The 25,202-nt window shown below is 42.2% G+C and overlaps 1 protein-coding gene across 1 annotated transcript in view; it reads right to left on the bottom strand.

Moving 5' to 3' along the window:
* Positions 1-19,236, bottom strand: part of LOC109902847 (tyrosine-protein kinase JAK1) — a 69,516-nt gene extending 50,280 nt beyond the window's left edge. The window contains 14 exon segments of the mRNA XM_031838036.1: positions 2,428-2,626; positions 4,149-4,249; positions 4,252-4,262; positions 4,463-4,620; positions 5,015-5,136; positions 5,139-5,190; positions 5,474-5,619; positions 5,622-5,757; positions 5,759-5,819; positions 6,526-6,689; positions 7,922-8,047; positions 8,049-8,076; positions 8,891-9,014; positions 19,128-19,236. Of these exon segments, the coding sequence (XP_031693896.1) occupies positions 2,428-2,626; positions 4,149-4,249; positions 4,252-4,262; positions 4,463-4,620; positions 5,015-5,136; positions 5,139-5,190; positions 5,474-5,619; positions 5,622-5,757; positions 5,759-5,819; positions 6,526-6,689; positions 7,922-8,047; positions 8,049-8,076; positions 8,891-9,014; positions 19,128-19,236 (1,537 nt within the window).
* Positions 19,237-25,202: the final 5,966 nt, after the last annotated feature.

Genomic DNA, 25,202 nt, shown 5'->3' with positions numbered 1-25,202 from the left:
ATAAACAAGACAGGGTGCTTACAGGACACACACCAGAGAAAGAGAGAGGGTAAACAAGACAGGGTGCTTACAGACACACACACAGAGAGAGAGAGAGGATAAACAAGACAGGGTGCTTACAGACACACAGAGAGAGAGAGAGAGGAGAGAGAGAGAGCGAGAGAGAGAGAGAGAGGATAAACAAGACAGGTGCTTACAGACACACACAGAGAGAGAGAGAGATAGAGGATAAACAAGACAGGGTGCTTACAGACACACACAGAGAAAGAGAGAGGATAAACAAGACAGGGTGCTTACAGACACACACAGAGAAAGAGAGAGGGTAAACAAGACAGGGTGCTTACAGACACACAGAGAAAGAGAGAGGGTAAACAAGACAGGGTGCTTACAGACACACACACACACACACACAGAGAGAGAGGATAAACAAGACAGGGTGCTTACAGACACACACACACAGAGAGAGAGAGAGAGAGAATAAACAAGACAGGGTGCTTACAGACACACACAGAGAGGATAAACAAGGACAGGGTGCTTACAGACACACATACACACAGAGAGAGAAGATAAACAAGACAGGGTGCTTACAGACACACATACACACAGAGAGAAAAGATAAACAAGACAGGGTGCTTACAGACACACATACAGAGAGAGAGGATAACACACACACACGATTGCAAAAACACCCACATGTAGATACTGCCCCTCCCTCTCACTGAAAAGCACACAAGACAGGGTGCTTACAGACACACACAGAGAAAGAGAGAGGGTAAACAAGACAGGGTGCTTACAGACACACACACAGAGAGAGAGAGAGAGGATAAACAAGACAGGGTGCTTACAGACACAGAGAGAGAGAGAGAGAGAGAGAGAGAGAGAGAGGATAAACAAGACAGGGTGCTTACAGACACAGAGAGAGAGAGAGGAGAGAGGATAAACAAGACAGGGTGCTTACAGACACACAGAGAGAGAGAGAGAGAGAGAGGAGAGAGAGAGGATAAACAAGACAGGGTGCTTACAGACACACACAGAGAAAGAGAGAGGATAAACAAGACAGGGTGCTTACAGACACACACAGAGAAAGAGAGAGGGTAAAACAAGACAGGGTGCTTACAGACACACACAGAGAAAGAGAGAGGGTAAACAAGACAGGGTGCTTACAGACACACACAGAGAAAGAGAGAGGGTAAACAAGACAGGGTGCTTACAGACACACACACCACACACACACGCAGAGGATAAACAAGACAGGGTGCTTACAGACACACACACAGAGAGAGAGAGAGGAGAGAGAGAGAGAATAAACAAGACAGGGTGCTTACAGACACACACACACACAGAGAGAGAAGATAAACAAGACAGGGTGCTTACAGACACACATACACACAGAGAGAAAAGAATAAACAAGACAGGGTGCTTACAGACACACATACAGAGAGAGAGGATAACACACACACACGATTGCAAAAACACCCACATGTAGATACTGCCCCTCCCTCTCACTGAAAAGCACACACACACGATTGCAAAAACACCCACATGTAGATACTGCCCCTCCCTCTCACTGAAAAGCACACACACACACGATTGCAAAAACACCCACATGTAAATACTGTCCCTCCCTCTCACTGAAAAGCCACAACACACACACACACACACACACACACACACACACACACACACACACACACACACACACCACACACACACACACACACACACACACACACACACACACACACACACACACACACACACACACACACACACCACACACACACACACACACACACACACACACACACACACACACACCCAGTCATGGGTGGGTCTCTCTCACATTCACTCAAAAGGCATGCTGGGAAGTATGCAAATGCAGCTTTACACCCTACACTGTTTAAAACCTAAATGCCTTGTACTGAATAATTGTGCTCGTGTTAAAAAAGTGTTTCAGTGAATACAAAGATTTACAATCTAAACACTGTGACACATTTTCACTGAAATTCTAAAACGCCTCGATGCGTTTAGAAAGTGTTCCAGAAAAGTGTTTAGTTGTGTGTTCAGATCCTAAACACTTGGTTTACAGTGTACAATACAACAACACATAGCCAAATCCACACACGGTTGCACACAGCTACAAAACAGAGCTGAGGTATTGAGATGGTTAAGCGAGTGGTAACCATGGTGAGGCAGTGTCGCTAAGAGAAACTAGAACTCGTGGTGTAAACAGGCTTTCAAAGGAACATCCTTTCAGCAGACCAGAGCCAAATCACACTAAGGGTTTAGGGCAATGTGTGTGTTTGACACGTGTACAAAAGACCTTCTGAGGGACTGCAACAAAAATACTAAAAACTGAAGTGAGAGTTTCATAATGACCAAGGTGTGTGTACGTATGTGTGTCTGTGTGTGTCTCTCTCCCCCTACCTCTGGGCTGTGGGGGGCAGCAGCGGCTGAGCTGGAAGCGGAGGTTGTCGGTACGGAGGTTCTGTCCAGACAGGTGGTCTAGCAGCTCTCTGAGAGATGACCTGTAGGTCTCTGTCCCGTACAGACGAAAACCCTCTGAACCCACCTCGATCTGGAAGTTCTTATACTGACGCACCTGTCTCGACTCACACAGATCCAACTGAAGAAAGGGAGGTGGAGATAGACGGAGAGACATAGGGAGAGGGGAGTGGTCAGTTTGGGGGGAATCAAAGAGAGGAGAAGAAAAGAAGAGGAAGTGAAAGATGTTACAACAACCACACAGAGTTCAGCTGGTAGTGAAAGATGGTTACAACAACCACACAGAGTTTAGCTGGTAGTGAAAGATTGTTACAACAACCACACAGAGTTCAGCTGGTAGTGAAAGATGTTACAACAACCACACAGAGTTCAGCTGGTAGTGAAAAGATGTTACAACAACCACACAGAGTTCAGCTGGTAGTGAAAGATGTTACAAACAACCACACAGAGTTCAGCTGGTAGTGAAAGATGTTTACAACAACACACAGAGTTCAGCTGGTAGTGAAAGATGTTTACAACAACCACACAGAGTTCAGCTGGTAGTGAAAGATGTTACAACAACCACACAGAGTTCAGCTGGTAGTGAAAGATGTTACAAACAACCACACAGAGTTCAGCTGGTAGTGAAAGACTACTTTGTCTTTGAACAAAGCTAGCAGGTCTTTTAAGTCCGTTTTCACTACTATGTTTAGATTAGACCCGAGTTAGCTGGATAAAACAAACTGTCCACTGGAACACCACATCCCAATCAGCCTGTACATTAAGTCACATGCTATTGACTGAAACTGAATTCATTTAATTGAGAATGGATGCCTCAAACAAGAACACACTCACATACTCTCTCGCGCGCGCAGGCACGCACACTTGGAGCCTGTTTGACCATGTGTTGTGCATGCATGTGAGGCTGCTCAGTCAGAGTGTTGACACTGAACAACAGTGTTTACTAATGTAGGACATGTTACCATGATGATGTGATACAGACACCAGACCAGACCACCAGGCTCTGCTCAAAATCTACTCTGGTGTGTCACCTGGTATGTGCTTGTTTTGACAGTAACCACACATTGTCTGAAAGGACTTTAATTGCTCTTCTATCATCATCATGGTTTTCAGTACTCTTTATCAGACAATAACAAAACAGTCAGACAATGAGCAGTGTGTGTGTGTGTGTCATGTTTTGGCATCATCTGTGTTATATCTGTTCTTAGTCACTTCCTTGTGTAATGATCTCTGAACTTTGGCCTTTTATCTGACTTCTCCACTTGTTCCACCTCGCCCACTTCAGTCATTTCCACCCCACTCTCCCTGCCTGCAGAAATGCATTGTTTGTGTTCTCAGTAGGTCTGTGACGATATCAGTATCGCAATATTTTTTCCATGCCAAAAAATGAAAACACAAAGCAGACCAAACTCTTTGGTCCTTTAAAAACTTGCTGTATGTTAAATATTGTGTGCTATAGGTTAGAAAATAAACACATTTGACTCTGGAAGACAACATAATGATGTTTGTTTCCAACATTAGAGCCATTTTCCTAAAGAAGTTAAATCAGCCTAGTTTTTTATTTCCTTGCCACAATACCAACGAGTATTGCGATACTGGTATCGTCCCGGACCTAGTTCTCAGTGTGTATGTGTGTGTGTTACCTCGCTGCAGACCACGGTCATGATGATGTAATGGTAGTCAGTACAGGACCAGCGCAGGACGTAGGTTCCCTCCTCGTTGCCCTCCTGACGAAGCTTCTGGTTGCATACTCCGTACTGCAGGACGAACAAACAGAACCAACGGTCAACAACACAAAACTCAACGCTAGATTAAGAAGTTAAACAGATAGAAGTGATGGAAGATAAAAATGGGTATGAAGAGAGAGAACAAAAGACAGAAAGGAGAGAGAGAAACAGTCAGAGAGAGAGCTAGAGAAAAAGAAATGGACACACACTGAGAGAGAGTGAGTACTGACCAGATAGGTCCATGACAGCAGTTCTGTAGGTTCTGCACCACAGAGGAAGGGGCCACCTCTGTACACAGGTAGTGATGGGCATCGACCGTCAGACGGAAATACCCATCCACCAGAGCAGCGAACGCCAGCGCCTCTCCTTTAAACTCCAGCTGCACCTCCTGTGGGACAATAGGAGCATTAAACAATAGTAAGAAATACTTTAGAAATCAAAACATTTGATTCGTTTTTTCTTTATTTAGATCCCCATTAGCTGTTGCCTTTAGTCTGTTCCAAAACACTGCACTAGTTTCCTTTCTTGTGTCCATTCCTTAGTGTCCTGGGCCTGTATCGACAAAGCATTTCACAGTAGAAACTGGTCGATAATCTAAACAGACTACTAATCACATTATTTGTCCCTTAGCTATGTTGGCTGGCTGTTAGGCCCGGTGACATTTGAACTCTGGCTGGAGCTAAGACGGTACAGTAGAGACAACGTTCATTAATATGCGACGGTCACTGCTTAATCTAGTAATCCAAGCTCAGGTAGTGTTTGGAGAGATGCGTGTGTCTCACCATCTTCTTGTTATCCTGTCTGAAGATGGTGACAGTGGACTCTTTGATGACAATGTGTGTGATCTCGTGGAAGTCACAGAATGTCACCCAGCCTTCGCTGGCGTCTTTCTTCTTGGTCTGTTGCCCTCAAACTTGTTCTTTTTGGACTTGTTCTTCTCTTTCAGGATCAAGGTATTCTATTGCCAATGAAAGGAAAAATACATTGTCAAGAGATTTCTCTTAGATGAGTTTCAAAATACATTCAGATACTTCATCAATACCTTCCAAATTCACTCCAACTTCAGAAGATAATATACAGTTTCTCAAGCCAACTCAAAATCACACCCACACAAATACCACGTTCTACACATTCAAATCTACAAAGAAGAAACATTTAAAAATCTCCAAATATCTCACACCAACTCAACTCAAATCCCACACATCCTCCTTAACATAAAAAAGGACCCAGTGACCACTCACATTTGGGGGCTTCCTCCTGTATGATATCCCTGTGGTGCCAGTAACCTGGACCTCCATGGCCAGGGAGGACTCAGGCCCGTGGCTCAGCTCCCCATTGGTCTCTACCTCTTGGGTAACTACCAGGGCCCTGGGCTCCAGCATCTCCCTCCCAGGCCCCGGGTCAGGCCTTCCAGGGTGGACAGGTACTTGATCTTCAGGTCGTACAGTGTGATGTTACTGTCCTGAACAGTGCGACTGTTGAACTCATTCAGGAAGTTCTTGAAGACGTTGTTGATGCGGAGCCGGGGTGAGAATGTTTCGCTGTTTGATTTGCCTGTTCAGTTTCTCCGGGATGAAACGCTTGTAGCTGGAGAGAGAGGGAAGTAGCGATGGCGAAGAGAGGCAGCAGAGAGGGAGAAGAGAGGCGGCAGAGAGGGAGTAGAGGGGGCAGAGATGGAGAAGAGAGGCAGCAGAGAGGGAGAAGAGAGGCAGCAGAGAGGGAGAAGAGAGGGGGCAGAGATGGAGAAGAGATGGAGAGAGAGAGAGAGAGAGCAGAGATGGAGAGAGGAGAGCAGAGATGTAGAAGAGAGGGGGCAGAGATGGAGAAGAGAGGGGGCAGAGATGGAGCAGGGATGGAGAGAGAGGGGGCAGAGATGGAGAAGAGAGGGGGCAGAGATGGAGAAGAGAGGGGGCAGAGATGGAGAAGAGAGGGGGCAGAGATGGAGAAGAGAGGGGGCAGGGATGGAGAGAGAGGGGGCAGAGATGGAGAAGAGAGGGGGCAGAGATGGAGAAGAGAGGGGGCAGAGATGGAGAAGAGAGGGGGCAGAGATGGAGAAGAGAGGGGGCAGAGATGGAAAAGAGAGGGGCAGAGATGGAAAAGAGAGGGGGCAGAGATGGAAAAGAGAGGGGGCAGAGATGGAGAAGAGAGGGAGCAGAGATGGAGGCAGTGGAGGAATTAGGGACATTGTCATTCCTTTCAATTTGTGAAATATGTGTGTAGAGATTACAGAGTATATCTGGTTGTGTGTGTCTATGTTGTGTGTTAGTGTGTGTATATCTGTGTACATCTCTACCTGATCTCATTGGAGGCAGTAGACAGGGGAATCTCTCTGGTCATAGCATAGTGAGTGATGGCCAGTACAGCCATGCCCAGGCACTCATTCTCTATCTCATGCTGCTCTGCCTCACTCTGGGGGCAACGAACCACAGCCAGACCCTTCTGGAAATCATTCTGGCCCTGGAAACACACCCACACATGATTGGCTGACTAATGTTCCAATGAAATGAAGAGTAGTGAATCATATCCAGGGCTTTTATATCAAGCTGTCCAACCATGTCCAAAGACTTCAGCCACCCAAGACATAGACTGTTCACTCTGCTACCGTCCGGCAAACGGTACCGGAGCACAGGCAAATGTTGCTACTCTTTATCCTTACTCTTATTATTATATATCCTGATGCCTAGTCACTTTACCCTGTCTTTATGTACATATCTACCTCATTATTATCTATCCTGACAACGTCTAGTCACTTTACCCTGTCTTTATGTACATATCTACCTCATTATTATCTATCCTGACGACGTCTAGTCACTTTACCCCTGTCTTTATGTACATATCTACCTCATTATTATCTATCCTGACGATGTCTAGTCACTTTACCCTGTCTTTATGTACATATCTACCTCATTATTATCTATCCTGACGATGTCTAGTCACTTTACCCTGTCTTTATGTATATATCTACATCATTATCTATCCTGATGCCTAGTCACTTTACCCTGTCTTTATGTACATATCTACCTCATTATTATCTCTCCTGACGATTGTCTAGTCATTTTACCCTGTCTTTATGTACATATCTACCTCATTATTATCTATCCTGACGATTGTCTAGTCACTTTACCCTGTCTTTATGTACATATCTACCTCATTATTATCTATCCTGACGATGTCTAGTCACTTTACCCTGTCTTTATGTATATATCTACATCATTATCTATCCTGATGCCTAGTCACTTTACCCTGTCTTTATGTACATATCTACCTCATTATTATCTATCCTGACGACGTCTAGTGACTTTACCCTGTCTTTAAGTACATATCTACCTCAAATACCTTATTATTATCTATCCTGATGCCTAGTCACTTTACCCTGTCTTTATGTACATATCTACCTCAAATACCTAATTATTATCTATCCGGATGCAGAGTCACTTTACCCTGCCTTTATGTACAGATCTACCTCTCATACCCCCTGCACAATGATCGGGTACTGGTTTTCCCTGTATATAGCTGCCACATTGATCCGGTACTGGTACTCCCTGTATCTAGCATCATTCTTCTGTTACTATTTTTGAGAAAGCATTTCATTGTAAATTCTACACCCGTTGTAGTCGGCATATGTGACAAATACATTTTTTACCTGCACAGACACACACCCACACGTACAGACACACACCCACACGTACCTGGGCGAACAGGTAGTCAAGGGAGGCTGCGTCCAGTAGGGGTATACCTTCAGGGGCCCTCTGTGGGCCGAGACCTCCCCTCAGCTTACTGATACAGTGTCTCCACACTGGAGACTCACGCTCACTTGGTACCATGCCAGTTAGTGAAGTAAAACCTGATGGATGGATGGATGGATGGATGGATGGATGGGAGAGAAGAGACTCGGTAGGTGGGTGAGGTGTCCACATATTTACAGTAAGTATACACATTTGTTTGTATTTGTGTACAAAGGTTGACCATGATCTGTTGTTTGACCAAGTGTACCCTGGCTGTATGATGCAAATTCAACTCAACAATAGGCCTGCTCATTAAGGCTCTCACCACATTCACCCTCCCCTCCTCGCTCTCTATTTTCTAGTGAAAGAACAGAAAGAGGATGTCTGCGTGATACCACATGTTTGCTATCCTTCCTCTCGGAGTTAACAGTTTTCTCTTGGATCATACACAACGGAACTGGCAAGGCAACTGAATATCTCCAGTTTCAATGCCCTCAGGTAGGCCATACAAACACATCCACTTCATACTTTAAGCATTGGATTTCTTCCTGCCTTGTATCCATGTTTACATGTGGATTGTAAAAACAGTTCACAAGTAAATCCTAATTAATTACATTCTACTGTATTTTAATCTTATCTGATGTAGACTAGTTTACCAGCTCAGCAAGTGCCAGTTGACTCTGCACAGCATGGTGCCAATGTCTCATATACCCCACCTCTCGTTACACTGAATCCTGGTTGATGAATGATGGTTAAGTATCAGCCCTGTTGAATAATCTAGAACGTAGTGACAGGTGATGCAGAGAGCTCACAACGACAACAGCAGCAGATAACACTGGTAGATAACTAAGTGAGAGTCCGTGAGATTCATCATCCATTAGAATGATTTGATAATGTAATAACACACACAGTGCAGTAGGCCTGTCACAGTACCTCATGCGGTAGTGAAGCTTGATGCAGGTCTCGTCAGTAACCTTGATGACGTGGTTGGGAGCGTACCACAGCTGTTGGTTCTCATCATACAGACCAAACAGATTACAGCACAGGGGGGAGATATCTGAGAGAGACAGAGAGAGGGGATACATTACAACATTATTCATCCCTTCATTCATTTTGACACGGACTCGTCAGTAACAAAGTTCATATAGGAGTCGTGGTATAAATAGCATAACATACTAGGGCTGGGCGATATATCGAATTCATTTGAAATGATGTTTTAGCGCGATGTTTCAATAATGCCTGTATAGCAAGAATCAAGTTTATTTTATTTTATATTATACAAAGGAAAAAAAGTATGAGTGTTGTGTATTTTTGGTCCGGTCTCCTAACCACCTACCGACAGAAACATTATTTTACTGTAATAGATGACAACTTAACCTTTCAACTTAACCTTTCTAAACGTAGAACAGAGCTTACCCTACTAAAACGAGAGCATCAATGAACATGATTGTGGAAAATGAATGCTCCGTTTCTGTCAGGCTTTTCATTTACCACGTACCGCTAGCAGCATTTAGTCACATACTGTTATGTGCTAGCTGTCTAGTCTGTGTTTTATAAATGTACAATGAGCATTAAAAATACGTTTATTTAAGGAACTGGCAACTCGTTGTCATTCTGAGAAATAAGCCTCTTCTTATCCAGGTAGGCCACTGGATTTCAACATGTAAACAGTCAACAGGCTGTTGTTTCAAACAGCTGGAGACAGACAAGAGGGTGTGTTCATAACAGTTCAACTGTTCTACCTTTTTAGCAAGCAAATAGATCAAGTTGGCTAGATTAAATTAAAGACTAGCTGGCTACTCACTAGCATGTGGGGCTTGTGCTTGATTGTTTATGAGACCGGTGTTAATTTTCTATAATGTCTGTGACAAGAAGTTTGTCATTGGGCTATTAGGGATGTGCATGGTTCTAGTTAAATTTGTAACAAAAATGGCCTTTTCATAAACAGCTTGAAAACTAGATCAGTGATTATTGCCAAAAAAGCACACTACACTATTTAATAAAATAATTACAATATTAGTAGGTCTTATGGTTGTGGAAGGCTTATAATTTAGCCTATGTATTATTTTACAAATTTGAGGTATGATTTAGGCCATAATCGGCCATCCCTATAACATACAGTACAGGCAGGCCTACTCAATAGGTGGACCGCAGTCCGGATTCCCGAACCAGAACAGAGTCAATACAGTGAAAGGAACAAAAAATTGGGCTTTCAATTTACTTCTGTTGAGAGTTGTAAGAGTAGAATGCACAAGGTGCAACATTTGATAGAACAGGGCAGTTTTCCTCGTTAGACTATTTCAATCACTGACAGACCTTAGAGGGTTATTTATAAACAGAAATGTCAGTGATCAACTAGCTGTAGTTGCTAGTCTAATCTAAGGACTTGTAGAATAGTAGTTATCATGGCCAGATTATGTGCCCAGGGGACTCGACACCCAGGGAGCCCCCATTGATTTTGTTGAGTCACTCCGGTATCATATGAACACACAAGACATGGCAAAATGTGTAGAATGGCAGAAAATTTGCTTTAAAACTGCAACATTTTCTCTCTGCACCAACAATAGGGGTGTGAACAGTTTGGGGTCACATAGGTTGCAGGTTTGTTACTACACCGATAAATTATAATATCCATGGACCTTCTCAAATAGTTTGAGTACCCCTGCAGTGCAGAGTACAGCACATGCATGTATGCCTACAGTTTCTGTGTGAAAAATAACAGAGGTAAAGTCCCATTAGGAATAACAACATATTGGACGAGTGGTTGACTTGGCTATTGATACTAGCTACTGTATGTTCAAAGTCTCCAATAGGTGTAGATCTTCACAGTCACAGTGGGTCTTTGTGTGTTATAGGGCAGGTTTCATTGGGTCAGAAATTCACTGGGCAGCCAAGGAGACAGGAAGGAAGGGAGTGGTGCACTGAACTGAACTGTGAGAAATTAGTTCCGCAAAACACAGTGTCTTGGACAGAGAGAGGGAATCCCCCAACATACAGTGCCTTCGGAAAGTATTCAGGCGCCTAGACTTTTTCCACATTTTGTTACATTACAGCTTTATTCCAAAATTGATTAAATAGTTTGTTTTTTCTCCTCAGCAATCTATACACAATAACCTTATAATGACAAAGCAAAAACAGGTTTTAATTTTTTTTGCAAATTTATTACAAATTTAAAAAACTGATATCACATTTACATAAGTATTCAGACCCTTTACTCAGTACTTTGTTGAAGCACCTTTGGCAGCGATAACAGCACGTTTTCTTGGGTATGACGCTACAAGCTTGGCACGACCAATTATGATTTTTCACCGCCGATACCGATTATTGGAGGACCAAAAAGGCCGATACTGATTAATCGGCCGATTTTTAATTGTTTTATTTGTAATAATGACAATTACAACAATACTGAATGAACAGTTATTTTAACTTAATATAATACATCAATAAAATCAATTTAGCCTCAAATAAATAAACATGTTCAATTTGGTTTAAATAATGCAAAAAAAAAAAGTGGAGAAGAAAGTAAAAGTGCAATATGTGCCATGTAAGAAAGCTAACGTTTAAGTTCCTTGCTCAGAACATGAGAACATATGAAAGCTGGTGGTTCCTTTTAACATGAGTCTTCAATATTCCCAGGTAAGAAGTTTTAGGTTGTAGTTATATAGGAATTTAGGACTATTACCCTCTATACCATTTGTATTTCATTAACCTTTGACTATTGATGTTCTTATAGGAACTTTAGCATTGCCAGTGTAACGTTATAGCTATCGTCCCTCTCCTCCCTCCTCCCTGGGCTCGAACCAGGAACACAACGACAACAGCCACCCTCGGAGCAGCGTAACCATGCAGAGCAAGGGAAACAACCACTGCAAGTCTCAGAGCGAGTGAAGTTTGAAACGCTATTAGCACGTTACTAACTAGCCAGCCAATTCACTTCGGTCACACAGCCTCATTTTAGGAGTTGATAGGCTTGAAGTCATAACAGCGCAATGCTTGACGCACAACGAAGAGCTGCTGGCAAAACGCACGAAAATGCTGTTGAATGTTTACACGCCTGCTTCTGCCTACCACCGCTCAGTCAGATACTTAGATACTTGTATGCTCAGTCAGATTATATGCAATGCAGGACACGCTAGATAATATCTAGTAATATCATGAACCATGTGTAGTTAACTAGTGATTATGATTGATTGTTTTTTATAAGATAAGTTTAATGCTAGCTAACAACTTACCTTGGCTGAACTGCATTCGCGTAACAGGCAGTCTCCTTGTGGAGTGCAACAAGAGGCAGGTCGTTATTGCATTGGACTAGTTAACTGTAAGGTTGCAAGATTGAATCCCTCGAGCTGACAAGGTGAAAATCTGTTGTTCTGCCCCTGAACAAGACAGTTAACCCACCGTTCCTAGACCGTCATTGAAAATAAGAATGTGTTCTTAACAGACTTGCCAAGTTAAATAAAGATTAAATAAAAGGTGTTCAAAAATATATTTAAAAAAAAGCTAAATCAGTGTCCAAAAATACCGATTTCCGATTGTTATGAAAACCTGAAATCAAATCGGCAATTCCGATTAAATCGGTCGACCTCTACTTGGCACACCTGTATTTGGGGAGTTTCTCCCATTCTTCTCTGCAGATCCTCTCAAGCTCTGTCAAGTTGGATGGGGAGCGTTGCTGCACAGCTATTTTCAGGTCTCTCCAGCGATGTTTGATCGGGTTCAAGTCCGTCTTGGTTGTGTGCTTAGGGTTGTTGTCCTGTTGGAAGGCGAACCTTCGCCCGAGTCTGAGGTCCTGAGCGCTCTGGAGCAGATTTTCATCAAGGATGTCTCTGTACTTTGCTTCATTCATCTTTCCCTCAATCCTGACTAGTCTCAAACTCCCTGCCACTGAAAAAAATCCCCACAGCATGATGCTGCCACCCCAGTGCTTCACCGTAGGGATGGTGCCAGGTTTCCTCCAGACGTGATGCTTGGCATTCAGTTCAATCTTGGTTTCATCAAACCAAAGAATCTTGTTTCTCATGGTCCGACAGTCCTTTAGGTGCCTTTTGACAAACTCCAAGCAGGCTGCCTTTTACTGAGGAGTGGATTCCAACTGGCCACTCTACCATAAAGGTCTGATTGGTAGAGTTCTGCAGAGATGGCTGTCTTTCTGGAAGATTCTCCCATCTCCACAGAGGAATTCTAGAGCTCTGTCAGAGTGACCATCAGGTTCTTGGTCAATTCCCAGAACAAGGCCTTTCCCCCCCCGATTCCTTAGTTTGGTGGTTCCAAACATTTTTCATTTAAGAAATGGAGGCCACGGTGTTCTTGGGGACCTTCAATGCTGCAGAAATATTTTGGTACCCTTCCCCAGATCTGTCTCTCGACACAATCCTATCTCAGAGCTCTACAGACAAGTCCTTCGACCTCATGGCTTGGTTTTTGGGGGAACTTATATAGACAGGTGTGTGCCTTTCCAAATCATGTCCAATCAATTAAATTTACCACAGGTGGATTCCAATCAAGTTGTAGAAACTTCAAGGATGATCAATGGAAACAGGATGCACCTGAGCTCAATTTTGAGTCTCATAGCAAAGGCGCTGAATACTTATGTAAATAATGTATTTTAGTTTTTTATTTGTAATAAATTTGCAAAAATGTCTAAAAACCTGCTTTCACTTTGGCATTATATGGTATTGTGTGTAGATAGCTGAAAACAATTCATATTTCATCCATTTTAGAATAAGGCTATAACGTAACAAAATGTGGAAAAAGTCAAGGGGTCTGAATACTTTCCGAAGGTACTGTAACCACCCTCGATAACTCAGATCAAAATATCTGGATATTGCACTAAGCATGACTGTCATGAGTATACTGTAGAGTCTCTAGACTGTCATGAAATGGCAAGTGCAAGCTATAAGTGATAGTAACGGCAGCAGTAGTAGTCCTATAACATACAGTAGGAACTGTTACTACTACTACATATCCTATAGGCTAACCACTTTAGCCTTTACAGATGAACCTATCTAATGTTGCAAACAAAAAAGGGAACCTAGTGAGAGACAGGAACATGCCGGGGCAGGGATACTTCCTCTTATCTGAGCTCTCCTGTTTTGTTGTGACTTACTGTGTGTATCAAACTACCTACCACTGACCACACAGACAGAAAGGCCCTTCACAGACACACTTGCTATAAACAGATCATACATTTATGTTGGCAGCTGCTTCGCTTGTTTAGCCTCTAAGGTTAACTAGTGAATGTTTGCGTATGGACTATGGCAGCTGTGGAGCTGAACTTCTCCTTGGTCTGAACTCCTCCTTGGTCTCCCCTCTCGCTCTGCAGTACTGGGAAAATATGTTTTGGCTTCACACAAAGAGGAAATTCCAGAACCTGTCCCATTCTGGCCCGACCCCAACCAGCCGCCATCTTGTCTTGGAGTGTCTGGCTGAAAGCAAGAGCTGGAAGGACAGACCCATTCCTTTCTCTTCCCCTCTCTCCCTTTCTATCCATCCCTGGTCCCACTGGCAGATGTTCTGGACTTTTAGAGCAAGTATCAGAACAATGTTTTAAATATCGTCCAAAATGTGTCTGTCAAAGAAGAAGGCTACCAAACAAGCATTTTTAGAATGGTAAGAAAACAGATGCTGGATGTTAGTGGCCTTTCTCATGAGGGTTAGTAGCTGGGCTTTATCAATCAGTCTGTATTGTGTGCCTTATATCTGGCAGTTACTGTAATAGCCAGTTAATATGGTTACTACTAGCATCAGAAGAATTTCTTATATTAGGATTTAGCATTTCTTATCTTAAACATCGAGATTCAGCTGTAATAAAGAGCATCCACTGAAAAACAGATTGTTGGCAATAAAACAAAGATCCACAAATAACACAGATAGGCCTACATCTTTGGAATATTTTCAGGTCCCATATCATATAGGCTAGAAGCTACTGTACGACACAAATGAGCAGCACACAAAAAGAGACAAAACATCTCCGACTATGAAGCCATTTCTTAGTTACTGTATTACTCCTTCTTGTCTCCTAGGTAACAGTTCTCACGTGACAGGGCCTATTTACAGTGGCACAGTGGACTTCTGTTGGCAGAAGATATAGGTTGATCATAAAGTTACTGTTCCCCTCAAACACTTGGATTCATTGTTAAAGGGAACAAGATGACATCACCTGAACTTTCATTTTAAAACACTAATGGTAACATGATACCACCTCATAACCAACACCGGAGAAGGCGTGTTTGCAGAGGTGCGTGGTATATAGTAGCTAGATAGCTAATCTACTGGTGCAAAAATTCACTGTATGGTGTCAGCGAATATAATTAAAAGTTTACCCTATTCATATATGGCAAACATACTCGTTTCCCCTTTCATCTGTGTCTGGTTTTAACAAGTTACAGTCTAGCTACAGTTGAAGACGGAGGTTACATACACCTTAGCCAAATACATTTAATTCCTGACATTTAATCCTAATAAAAATTCCCTGTCTTAGGTCAGTTAAGATCATCACTTTATTTTAAGAATGTGAAATGGTCAGAATAATAGTAGAGAGAATGATTTATTTCAGCTTTTAATCCTTTCATCACATTCCCAGTGGGTCAGAAGTTTACATACACTCAATTAGTATTTGGTAGCATTGCCTTTAAAATTGTTTAACTTGGGTCAAACGGTTCGGGTAGCCTTCCACAAGCTTCCCACAATAAATTGGGTGAATTTTGAACTTGTGAACTTTTGAAGTATGCTTGGGGTCATTGTCCATTTGGAAGACCCATTTGCGACCAAGCTTTAACTTCCTGACGGATGTCTTGAGATGTTGCTTCAATATATCCACATAATTTCTCTCCTCATGATGTCATCTGCTTTGTGAAGTGCGCCAGTCCCTCCTGTAGAAAAGCACCCCCACAACATGATGCTGCCACCACCGTGCTTCACGGTTGGGATGGTGTTCTTCGACTTGCAAGTCTCCCCCTTTTCCTCCAAACATAACGATGATCATTATGGCCAAACAGTTATATTTTTGTTTCATCAGACCAGAGGACATTTCTTCAAAAAGTACGATGTTTGTCCCCGTGTGCAGTTGCAAACCGTAGTTTGGCTTTTTTAATGGCGACTTTGGAGCAGTGGCTTCTTCCTTGCTGAGCGGCCTTTCAGGTTAAGTCGATATAGGACTCTTTTTTACCCTGGATATAGATATTTTTGCACCGGTTTCCTCCATCATCTTCACAGGGTCCTTTGCTGTTGTTCTGAGATTGATTTGCACTTTTCGCACCAAAGTACATTAATCTCTAGGAGACAGACCGCGTCTCCTTCCTGAGCGGTATGACAGCTGCGTGGTCCCATGTTGTTCATACTTGCGTACTATTGTTTGTACAGATGAACGTGGTACCTTCAGATTTTTGGAAATTGCTCCCAAGGATGAACCAGACTTGTGGAGGTCTTAAAAAAAAAATCTGAGGTCTTGGCTGATTTCTTTTGATTTTCCCATGATGTCAATCAAAGAGGCACCGAGTTTGAAGGTAGGACTTGAAATACAGGTACACCTCCAATTGACTCAAATGGTGTCAATTAGCATCAGAAGCTTCTAAAGCCATGACATAATTTTCTGGAATTTTCCAAGCTGTTCAAAGCCACAGTCAACCACTGGAATTGTGATTGAATTATAAGTGAAATAATCTCTGTCTGTAAACAATTGTTGGAAAAATTACTTGTGCGTCATGCACAAAGTAGATGTCCTAACCGACAAACTATAGTTTATTAACAAGACATTTGTGGAGTGGTTGAAAAATGAGTTTTAAGGACTCCAACCTAAGTGTATGTAAACTTCCGACTTCAACTCTGTCTTCAGCCAGCATGGAACAAAATGGGGGGGGGTGGGACGGGTCATTCAAAACTTCTACAGTAATGTGGATTCTACCATGATTCTGGATAATTCTGAATGAATCGTGAATAATGATGAGTGAGAAAGTTATACGCACAAATATGATCCCCCTAAGACATGCTAACCTCTCACCATTACAATAACAGGAGGGGTTAGCATTATATATCATCCCCCTAAGACATGCTAACCTCTCACCATTACAATAACAGGGAGGGGTTAGCATTATATATCATACCACCAAGACATGCTAACCTCTCACCATTACAATAACAGGGAGGGGTTAGCATTATATATCATACCACCAAGACATGCAAACCTCTCACCATTACAATAACAGGGAGGGGTTAGCATTATATATCATACCACCAAGACATGCTAACCTCTCACCATTACAATAACAGGGGGATTAGCATTATATATCATACCCCTAAGACATGCAAACCTCTCACCATTACAATAACAGGGAGGGGTTAGCATTATATATCATACCACCAAGACATGCAAACCTCTCACCATTACAATAACAGGGGGATTAGCATTATATATCATACCCCTAAGACATGCAAACCTCTCACCATTACAATAACAGGGAGGGGTTAGCATTATATATCATACCACCAAGACATGCTAACCTCTCAACATTACAATAACAGGGGGATTAGCATTATATATCATACCACCAAGACATGGCAACCTCTCACCATTACAAATAACAGGGACGGGGTTAGCATATATATCATACCACCAAGACATGCTAACCTCTCACCATTACAAGTAACGGGAGGGGTTAGCATTATATATCATCCACCAAGACATGCTAACCTCTCACCATACCCTTTGCAAGGGGGATTAGCATTATATATATCATACCCCTAAGACATGCAAACCTCTCATCCATTACAATAACAGGGAGGGGTCTAGCATGTATATTATCATACCACCAAGACATGCAACCTCTCCCATTACAATAACAGGGAGGGTTAGCATTATATATCATACCACCAAGTCATGCAAACCTCTCACCATTACAATAACAGCGGAGGGTTAGCATTATATATCATACCAACAAGACATGCAAACCTCTCACCATTACAATAACAGGGAGGGGTTAGCATTATGATCATCCCCTAAGACATTGCAAACCTCTCACCATTACAATAACAGGAGGGGTTAGCATTATATATCATACCCCTAAGACATGCTAACCTCTCACATTACAATAACAGGGAGGGTTAGCATTATTATATATCATGACCCCTAAGCATGCTAACTCTCACCATTACAATAACAGGGAGGGGTTAGCATTATATATCATCCCCCTAAGACATGCAAACCTCTCACCAGTACAATAACAGGGGGGGTTAGCATGTATTTGGGGGTATAATATTCTGGTGTCTAACTTTCTCACTCATCATTATTCACGATTCATTCAGGACTATCCGTATCAAAGTAGCATTCACATAAGTGTTTATGAAACATTCTATTTCATCTACAAATAAAAATGACTCCAAAATGACACCAATACATGATTTTACCATTCATTTCCATTGAGCACAAATGATCTGAAACAACCAAAAACAAACAGAAAATGCATTCAGCAAATGTTTTGAGACACTGAGTCACAAGCTTGATGTAACCATTGTCCTGCTATGAATATGGGACAAAACACTACTTTAATACACATACAAGTGAATTGTCTCAATACTTTTGGTCCCCTAAAATGGAGGACTAGTACAAAAACTGCCTGTTAATTTCTAAACAGTTCATCTGATAAGGATGACAATACCCTCAAATTAAAGCTGACCGTCTTCACTTAAACTTCATGGTCATAGCCTTTTTTTTCAAATCCAAACTTATGGTCTATGCTTCACTGTCCCAATAATTAATTACGGAGGGCACTGTTGTGCAATTTCAATGTTGTTTGAGTTGCTTTTAGTATCACCAAGCTTTAGAGGATTTTACTGCAACATTGCTCACTGCATCCAAGTTGCTGACATAGGTGTTTCAAAAGAGCTGTCAGTCAAGGTGAGCTATGAACACAAGCTCCCCACCCACTCAGCCTGTTGTTTCAAACTTCCTGGTAGTTAGCCATGAGAGAAAAAGTACTTTTCAGAATGACTTTTCAGGACCTTTAAGATAGGAGTATAACTCCAGAATGTTCTGAAAACTTCCCCCAATCAAATCGTAAAACACACAGACTATGCTATTAACGCTCTGGCATACAGGCGCGCACACACTCGGATTCCCGCAGGCAGGCAGGCAGGCACACACACACACACGGCAGGGAGTTGAGACAGTACTTACAGCATCTTTTGGCGGCCTCCACACACAGCTCCTCAGCGGTGAAGCGGTCTTGAGGAACTCCAGCGGTGAGTATCTGGTACGGTAGAAATGAATCTCCAGACCTTCTCATCGGTCACAGTGACGGGGCCCTCGGCCCTCTTGACCCTCCTCATCTTCCACACAGTTGCCTGCCCAGCTCCATCACCCCCAGACTTGGCATCCAGACTCTGGAAGGAGAGGGAGAGGATGTGCTGAGCTTGTTAAATGTGTTCAGGAGTGGGTAATGTATTGATCCAGAGGTGAGCTCACTGTAGCAGCGATGCAGAGTCCTGCATACCCTGGATGACTCACGTTCCAACATGGGCGCCCAACACACACAACACTACTGAGGCGACGTCATTCACAACACACACACCTACTTAGATAATCTCACCAAAGGAAACACACACCTCTTGAAATGTAATTCACATACATCCATAGATTAAATCAAACACACACACTCCTCTACCAAGGTAACCCTATTAATAACACACATGCCCACTGAATGATGGCATCAGAACAACCACAAGAATTATAATACTCTAGACATGTATTTCTAAGAGCACAACACGCTCTGTGGTCCCGTGACGTGGCAAGCCAGGACAAAGAAGTTGACCGAGGATACACTGTCCCCTTTACCCAACTCTCCTACTAGAGGAAGAGAGAGAGTTCCCCTCTGCATTGCAGATCATCCTATTACTTCTCCCGCATCGTTTCCCCTTCCTCTAGAGCGCGCAGGCAGCACCCCAGTGGCTCGGACACAGCTTGTTTCATAACAGCCCTTATCAGGCCTATCGCCCATGGCGGCGGAGGCTTTGATCTAATGACGTGATGACGGGATCATGCGGGGTCACAGTACACACACACACACACACCATTTACACAAGTGGGCCAATTTGTAACTTTTTTTCACTAATTGGTCTTTTGACCAATCAGATCGGCTCTGAAAAGAATCTGATGTGAAAGATCTGATGTGATTTATCAAAATACCAATTATTGGAAAAAATATCAGAATTGGGCTGCCACACACACACAAACAAAATAGGCCTACATTAATCATACATCTCTCCAACTGATAGGAATATAACAGGAATATAAACAGGACATAATAAGGATTACATTAAATATGTCTATGCGGAATATAACGCATCTCAACATCAACTTTCAGAGGAGACTGCGTGAATCAGGCCTTCATGGTCGAATTGTTGCAAAGAAACCACTACTAAAGGACACCAATAATAAGAAGAGACTTGTTTGGGCCAAAAAACACCAGCAATGGACATTAGACCATTGGATTTTTTTATGAATTTATTTGCAAATGATGGTGGAAAATAAGTATTTGGTCAATAACAAAAGTTTATCTCAATACTTTTATATACCCTTTGTTGGCAATGACAGAGGTCAAACGTTTTCTGTAAGTCTTCACAAGGTTTTCACACAATGTTGCTGGTATTTTGGCCCATTCCTACATGCAGATCTCCTCTAGAGCAGTGATGTTTCTGTGGCTGTTGCTGGGCAACACGGACTTTCAACTCCCTCCAAAGATTTCTATGGGGTGGAGATCTGGAGACTGCTAGGCCACTAGCCAATTCAAGGCACACTTAACTAGCAGGATCTTGAAATGCTTCTTACGAAGCCACTCTTCGTTGCCCGGGCGGTGGGTTTGGGATCATTGTCATGCTGGAAGACACAGCCATGTTTCATCTTCAATGCCCTTGCTATGGATGGAAGGAGGTTTTCACTCAAATCTCACGATCCATGGCCCCATTCATTCTTTCCTTTACACGGATCAGTCGTCCTGGTCCCTTTGCAGAAAACAGCCCCAAAGCATGATGTTTCCACCCCCATGCTTCACAGTAGGTATGGTGTTCTTTGGATGCAACTCGCATTCTTTGTCCTCCAATCACGACAAGTTGAGTTTTACAAAAGTTCTATTTTGGTTTCATCTGACCATATGACATTCTCCCAATCTTCTTCTGGATCGTCCAAATGCTCTCTAGCAAACTTCAGACGGGCCTGGACATGTACTGGCTTAAGCAGGGGGACACGTCTGGCACGCAGGATTTGAGTCCCTGGCGGCATAGTGTGTTACTGATGGTAGGCTTGTTACTTTGAGTCCCAGCTTCTCTGCAGGTCATTCACTAGGTCCCCCCATGTGGTTCTGGGATTTTTGCTCACCGTTCTTGTGATCATTTTGACCCCACGGGGTGAGACATGCATGGAGCCCCAGATCGAGGAGATTATCAGTGGTCTTGTATGTCTTCCATTTCCTAATAATTGCTCCCACAGTTGATTTCTTCAAACCAAGCTGCTTACCTATTGCAGATTCAGTCTTCCCAGCCTGGTGCAGGTCTACAATTTTGTTTCTGGTGTCCTTGACAGCTCTTGGTCTTTTGGCATAGTGGAGTTGGAGTGTGACTGTTTGAGGTTGTGGACAGGTGGTCTTTTTACTGATAACACGTTCAAACAGGTGCCATTAATACAGGGTAACGAGTGGAGGACAGAGGAGCCTCTTAAAGAAGTTACAGGTCTGTGAGAGCCAGAAATATGCTTGTTTGTAGGTGACCAAATACTTATTTTCCACCATAATTTGCAAATAAATTCATTAAAATCCTACAATGTGATTTTCTGGATTTTTTCCCCTCATTTTGTTATCATAGTTGAAGTGTAACCTATGATGAAAATTACAGGCTCTCATCTTTGTAAGTGGAGAACTTGCACAATTGGTGGCTGACTAAATACTTTTTTGCCCCACTGTATGCATCTGTTGGTCACAGATACCTAAAAAAAAAAAAAAATTGGTGCGTGGATCAGAAACCAGTCAGTATCTTGTGTGACCACCATTTGCCTCATGCAGCGCAAGCTATCTCCTTCACATTGAGTTGATCAGGCTGTTGATTGTGGCCTGTGGAATGTTCCACTCCTCTTCAATGGCTGTGTGAAGTTGGTGGACATTGGCGGGAACTGGAATACGCTGTCGTACGTCGATCCAGAGCATCCCAAATGTGCTCAATGGGTGACATGTCTGGTGAGTATGAAGGCCATGGAAGAACTGGGACATTATCAGCTTCCAGGTATTGTGTAAAGATCCTTGCGACATGGGGCTGTGCATTACAATGCTGAAACATGAGGTGATGGTGGTGGATGATTGGTATGACAATACCAAACTTTGTCCAAACATTTCAAACAACTTTCCTAATCCAACTTTAGGTATTTTAAATGTAAATAATCTATAAAATATAAGACGGGATAAACTGTGTTCAATAGTGGATAAAATGAAAGTGGAGCGACAAACAAAACAGTACACTTGGCTATACACCCAGAAAGGAAATGGCTACTTCTTCATTTCTCAAAAGAAAAACATCAACCAATTTCTAAAGACTGTTGACATCTAGTGGAAGCTATAGGAACTGCAAGCATATTTCTATTAAAACAGGCTTGCCATAATAACCAATGGAAAACAGATTGACCTAAAAAAAAGAAATTCCCTGGATGGTTTGTGCTCGGGGTTTCACCTGCCAAATCAGTTCTGTTATACTCACAGACAATATTCCAACAGTTTTAGAAACTTCAGAGTGTTTTCTATCCAAATCTACAAATAATATACATATCCCAGCTTCTGTGCCTGAGTAGCAGGCAGTTTACTTTGGGCACACTTTTCATCTGGAGGTGAAAATACCACCCCCTGTCCCAGAGAGGTTTTAAGCACACTGGAAACTGTTTCCCTAATAATTTGCCTAGGCTGCTCCTCTTCCGTTGGCACTCAATCAAGGTGAGAGGTGTAGGCTAATCATTGATGTGTGTATAGTGTGATTTAAGGTAACATTTCAAATGGGGTGTTTCTATATGCATGAAAAAAATACATACGGTGCCTTCAGAAAGTATTCAGACCCTTTGACTTTTTCCACATTTTGTTGTGTTACAGCCTGAATTTAAAATGTATTAAATTAAGATTGTGTCACTGGCCTACCACACACACACACACACACACAATACCCCATAATGTCAAAGTGGAATTATTTTTTGAACTTTACAAATGTATAAAAAATGTAAAAGCTGAAATGTCTTGAGTCAATAACTGTTCAACCTCTGTTATGGCAAACCTAAATAAGTTATACGATTTTTTTATTACTACCTAATCTCTATACCCCACACATAAAAGTATACGTAAGGTCGCTCAGTCGAGCAGTGAATTTCAAACCCAGATTCAAACACAAAGACCAGGGAGGTTTTGCAATGCCTCACAAAGAAGGGCAACTATTAGTAGATGGATAAAAAAAAACAGATATTGAATATCCCTTTGACCATGGTGAAGTTATTAATTACACTTTGGATGGTGTATCAATACACCCAGTCACTACAAAGATACAGGTGTCCTTCCTAACTCAGTTGCCAGAAAGGAAGGACACCACTCAGGGATTTCACCATGAGGCAAATAGTGACTTTAAAACAGTTGCAGAGTTAATAACTGTGATAGGAGAAAACTGAGGATGAATTACTCCACAATACTGGCCTAATCGACAGTGTGAGTGAAAAGAAGGAAGTCTCTATAGAATAAAAATATTCAAAAACATGCATCCTGTTTACCATAAGACGCTAAAGTAAAACTGCAAAAGAAATGTGGCGAAGCAATTCACTTTTTGTTGTGAATACAAAGTGTTATGCTTGGGTCAAATCCAACACAACCCATCACGGGGTACCTCTCTCCATTTTTCAAGCATAGTGGTGGCTGCATAATGTTATGGGTATGCTTGTAATCGTTAAGGACTGGTTAGTTTTTCAGGATAACATTTTTAATGGAATGGAGTTAAGCACAGGCAAAATCCTAGAGGAAAAGCTGGTTCAGTCTGCTTTCCACCAGACACTGGGAGATGAATTCCCCTTTCAGCAGGACAATAACCTAAAGCACAAGGCCAAATCTATACTGCATTTGCTTACCAAGAACAGTGAATGGTCCTGAGTGGCCAGTGAATGGTCCTGAGTGGCAGTTTTGAACTAAATCTGCTTGAAAATCTATGGCAAGACTTGAAAATGACTGTCTAACAATGATCAACAACCGATTTATAGTGCTGGGCGACTAACCGAAATGTCAGATGACCGACATCTGTTGAATTATTTGAATTCCATTTTGTTCCGTTTTTTTTCTGTGAGCTCAATGCACACATTGCACAGTTCTCTATGGATAAATCAAATACAGCCTGAACTGTCTGATGTAATAGGGAGTTGTCATTTCCAACTATTCTACATAGTTTAGCTCATAAAACATTACCTACAATGATATTTGTATGTTCACAGATGAAATGTCATGTTTCACGCATGGCTTTTCTTATGATCCTGACAAATTATGCATGTATTTTCTTACAAGCCTAACGATGTGTAAGTTCAATTCTTTGGCAGCTATCTGGCTCCATAAACCCTCGCTTCTCTTATATCGAGGCGGAGTTGGATTTTAATGACTGGTCGCTGCAACAACAACATTGTGTCAAAATTAGTTGATTCTTGTAAAAAATGCTATTTCTGAAACCCCTTAGCAACATGTACCTATGTTTGTACAGTACAATACGGTCCTTCCGTGGGGTGTTAATTCATAATTTTAATAAACTTTAAGTGAATACATTCACCGACTTTTCCTCGCTGCTCATAACTACGTAAACTGAACTCCAATTGGGTCCGTGCTATTCGGGTTCCTTGGGATGTCCCTTGCTGTGTTCAAGCCTTCGTCGGAACAAGGAAACTCGGAAAAGTACGACTTTCTAACTGGTTGTAGTTATACACGTGCAGTTAGTTATACATTGTAGTTGACATTTTAAATGGTTACGGTAGAGATTAAAGCATGTAACTTTTGAGCGAACCGTCATAGATCTGCCATTCTCATTTAAAGCAAGTCCAATAAGCGGTAGAACTGTTCTATGTGCGCCATTTCTATGCTTTCCGTTCTTCAGTTTTTGCGTCGTTTACTTTCGGGTTTGTACAACAGCTGAAAATATACTATTTGGGGTTATGAAAAATGTATTTTTATTTTACAGCGGCTTAGATGGTTCGATTCTCTACACTTTT

This window comes from Oncorhynchus kisutch, linkage group LG13 (assembly GCF_002021735.2).
Source record: "Oncorhynchus kisutch isolate 150728-3 linkage group LG13, Okis_V2, whole genome shotgun sequence".
NCBI classification, from domain to species: Eukaryota; Metazoa; Chordata; class Actinopteri; order Salmoniformes; family Salmonidae; genus Oncorhynchus; species Oncorhynchus kisutch.
The sequence above is the reverse complement of the archived record's forward strand: the minus strand, read 5'-3'. Positions and strand labels throughout refer to the sequence as shown.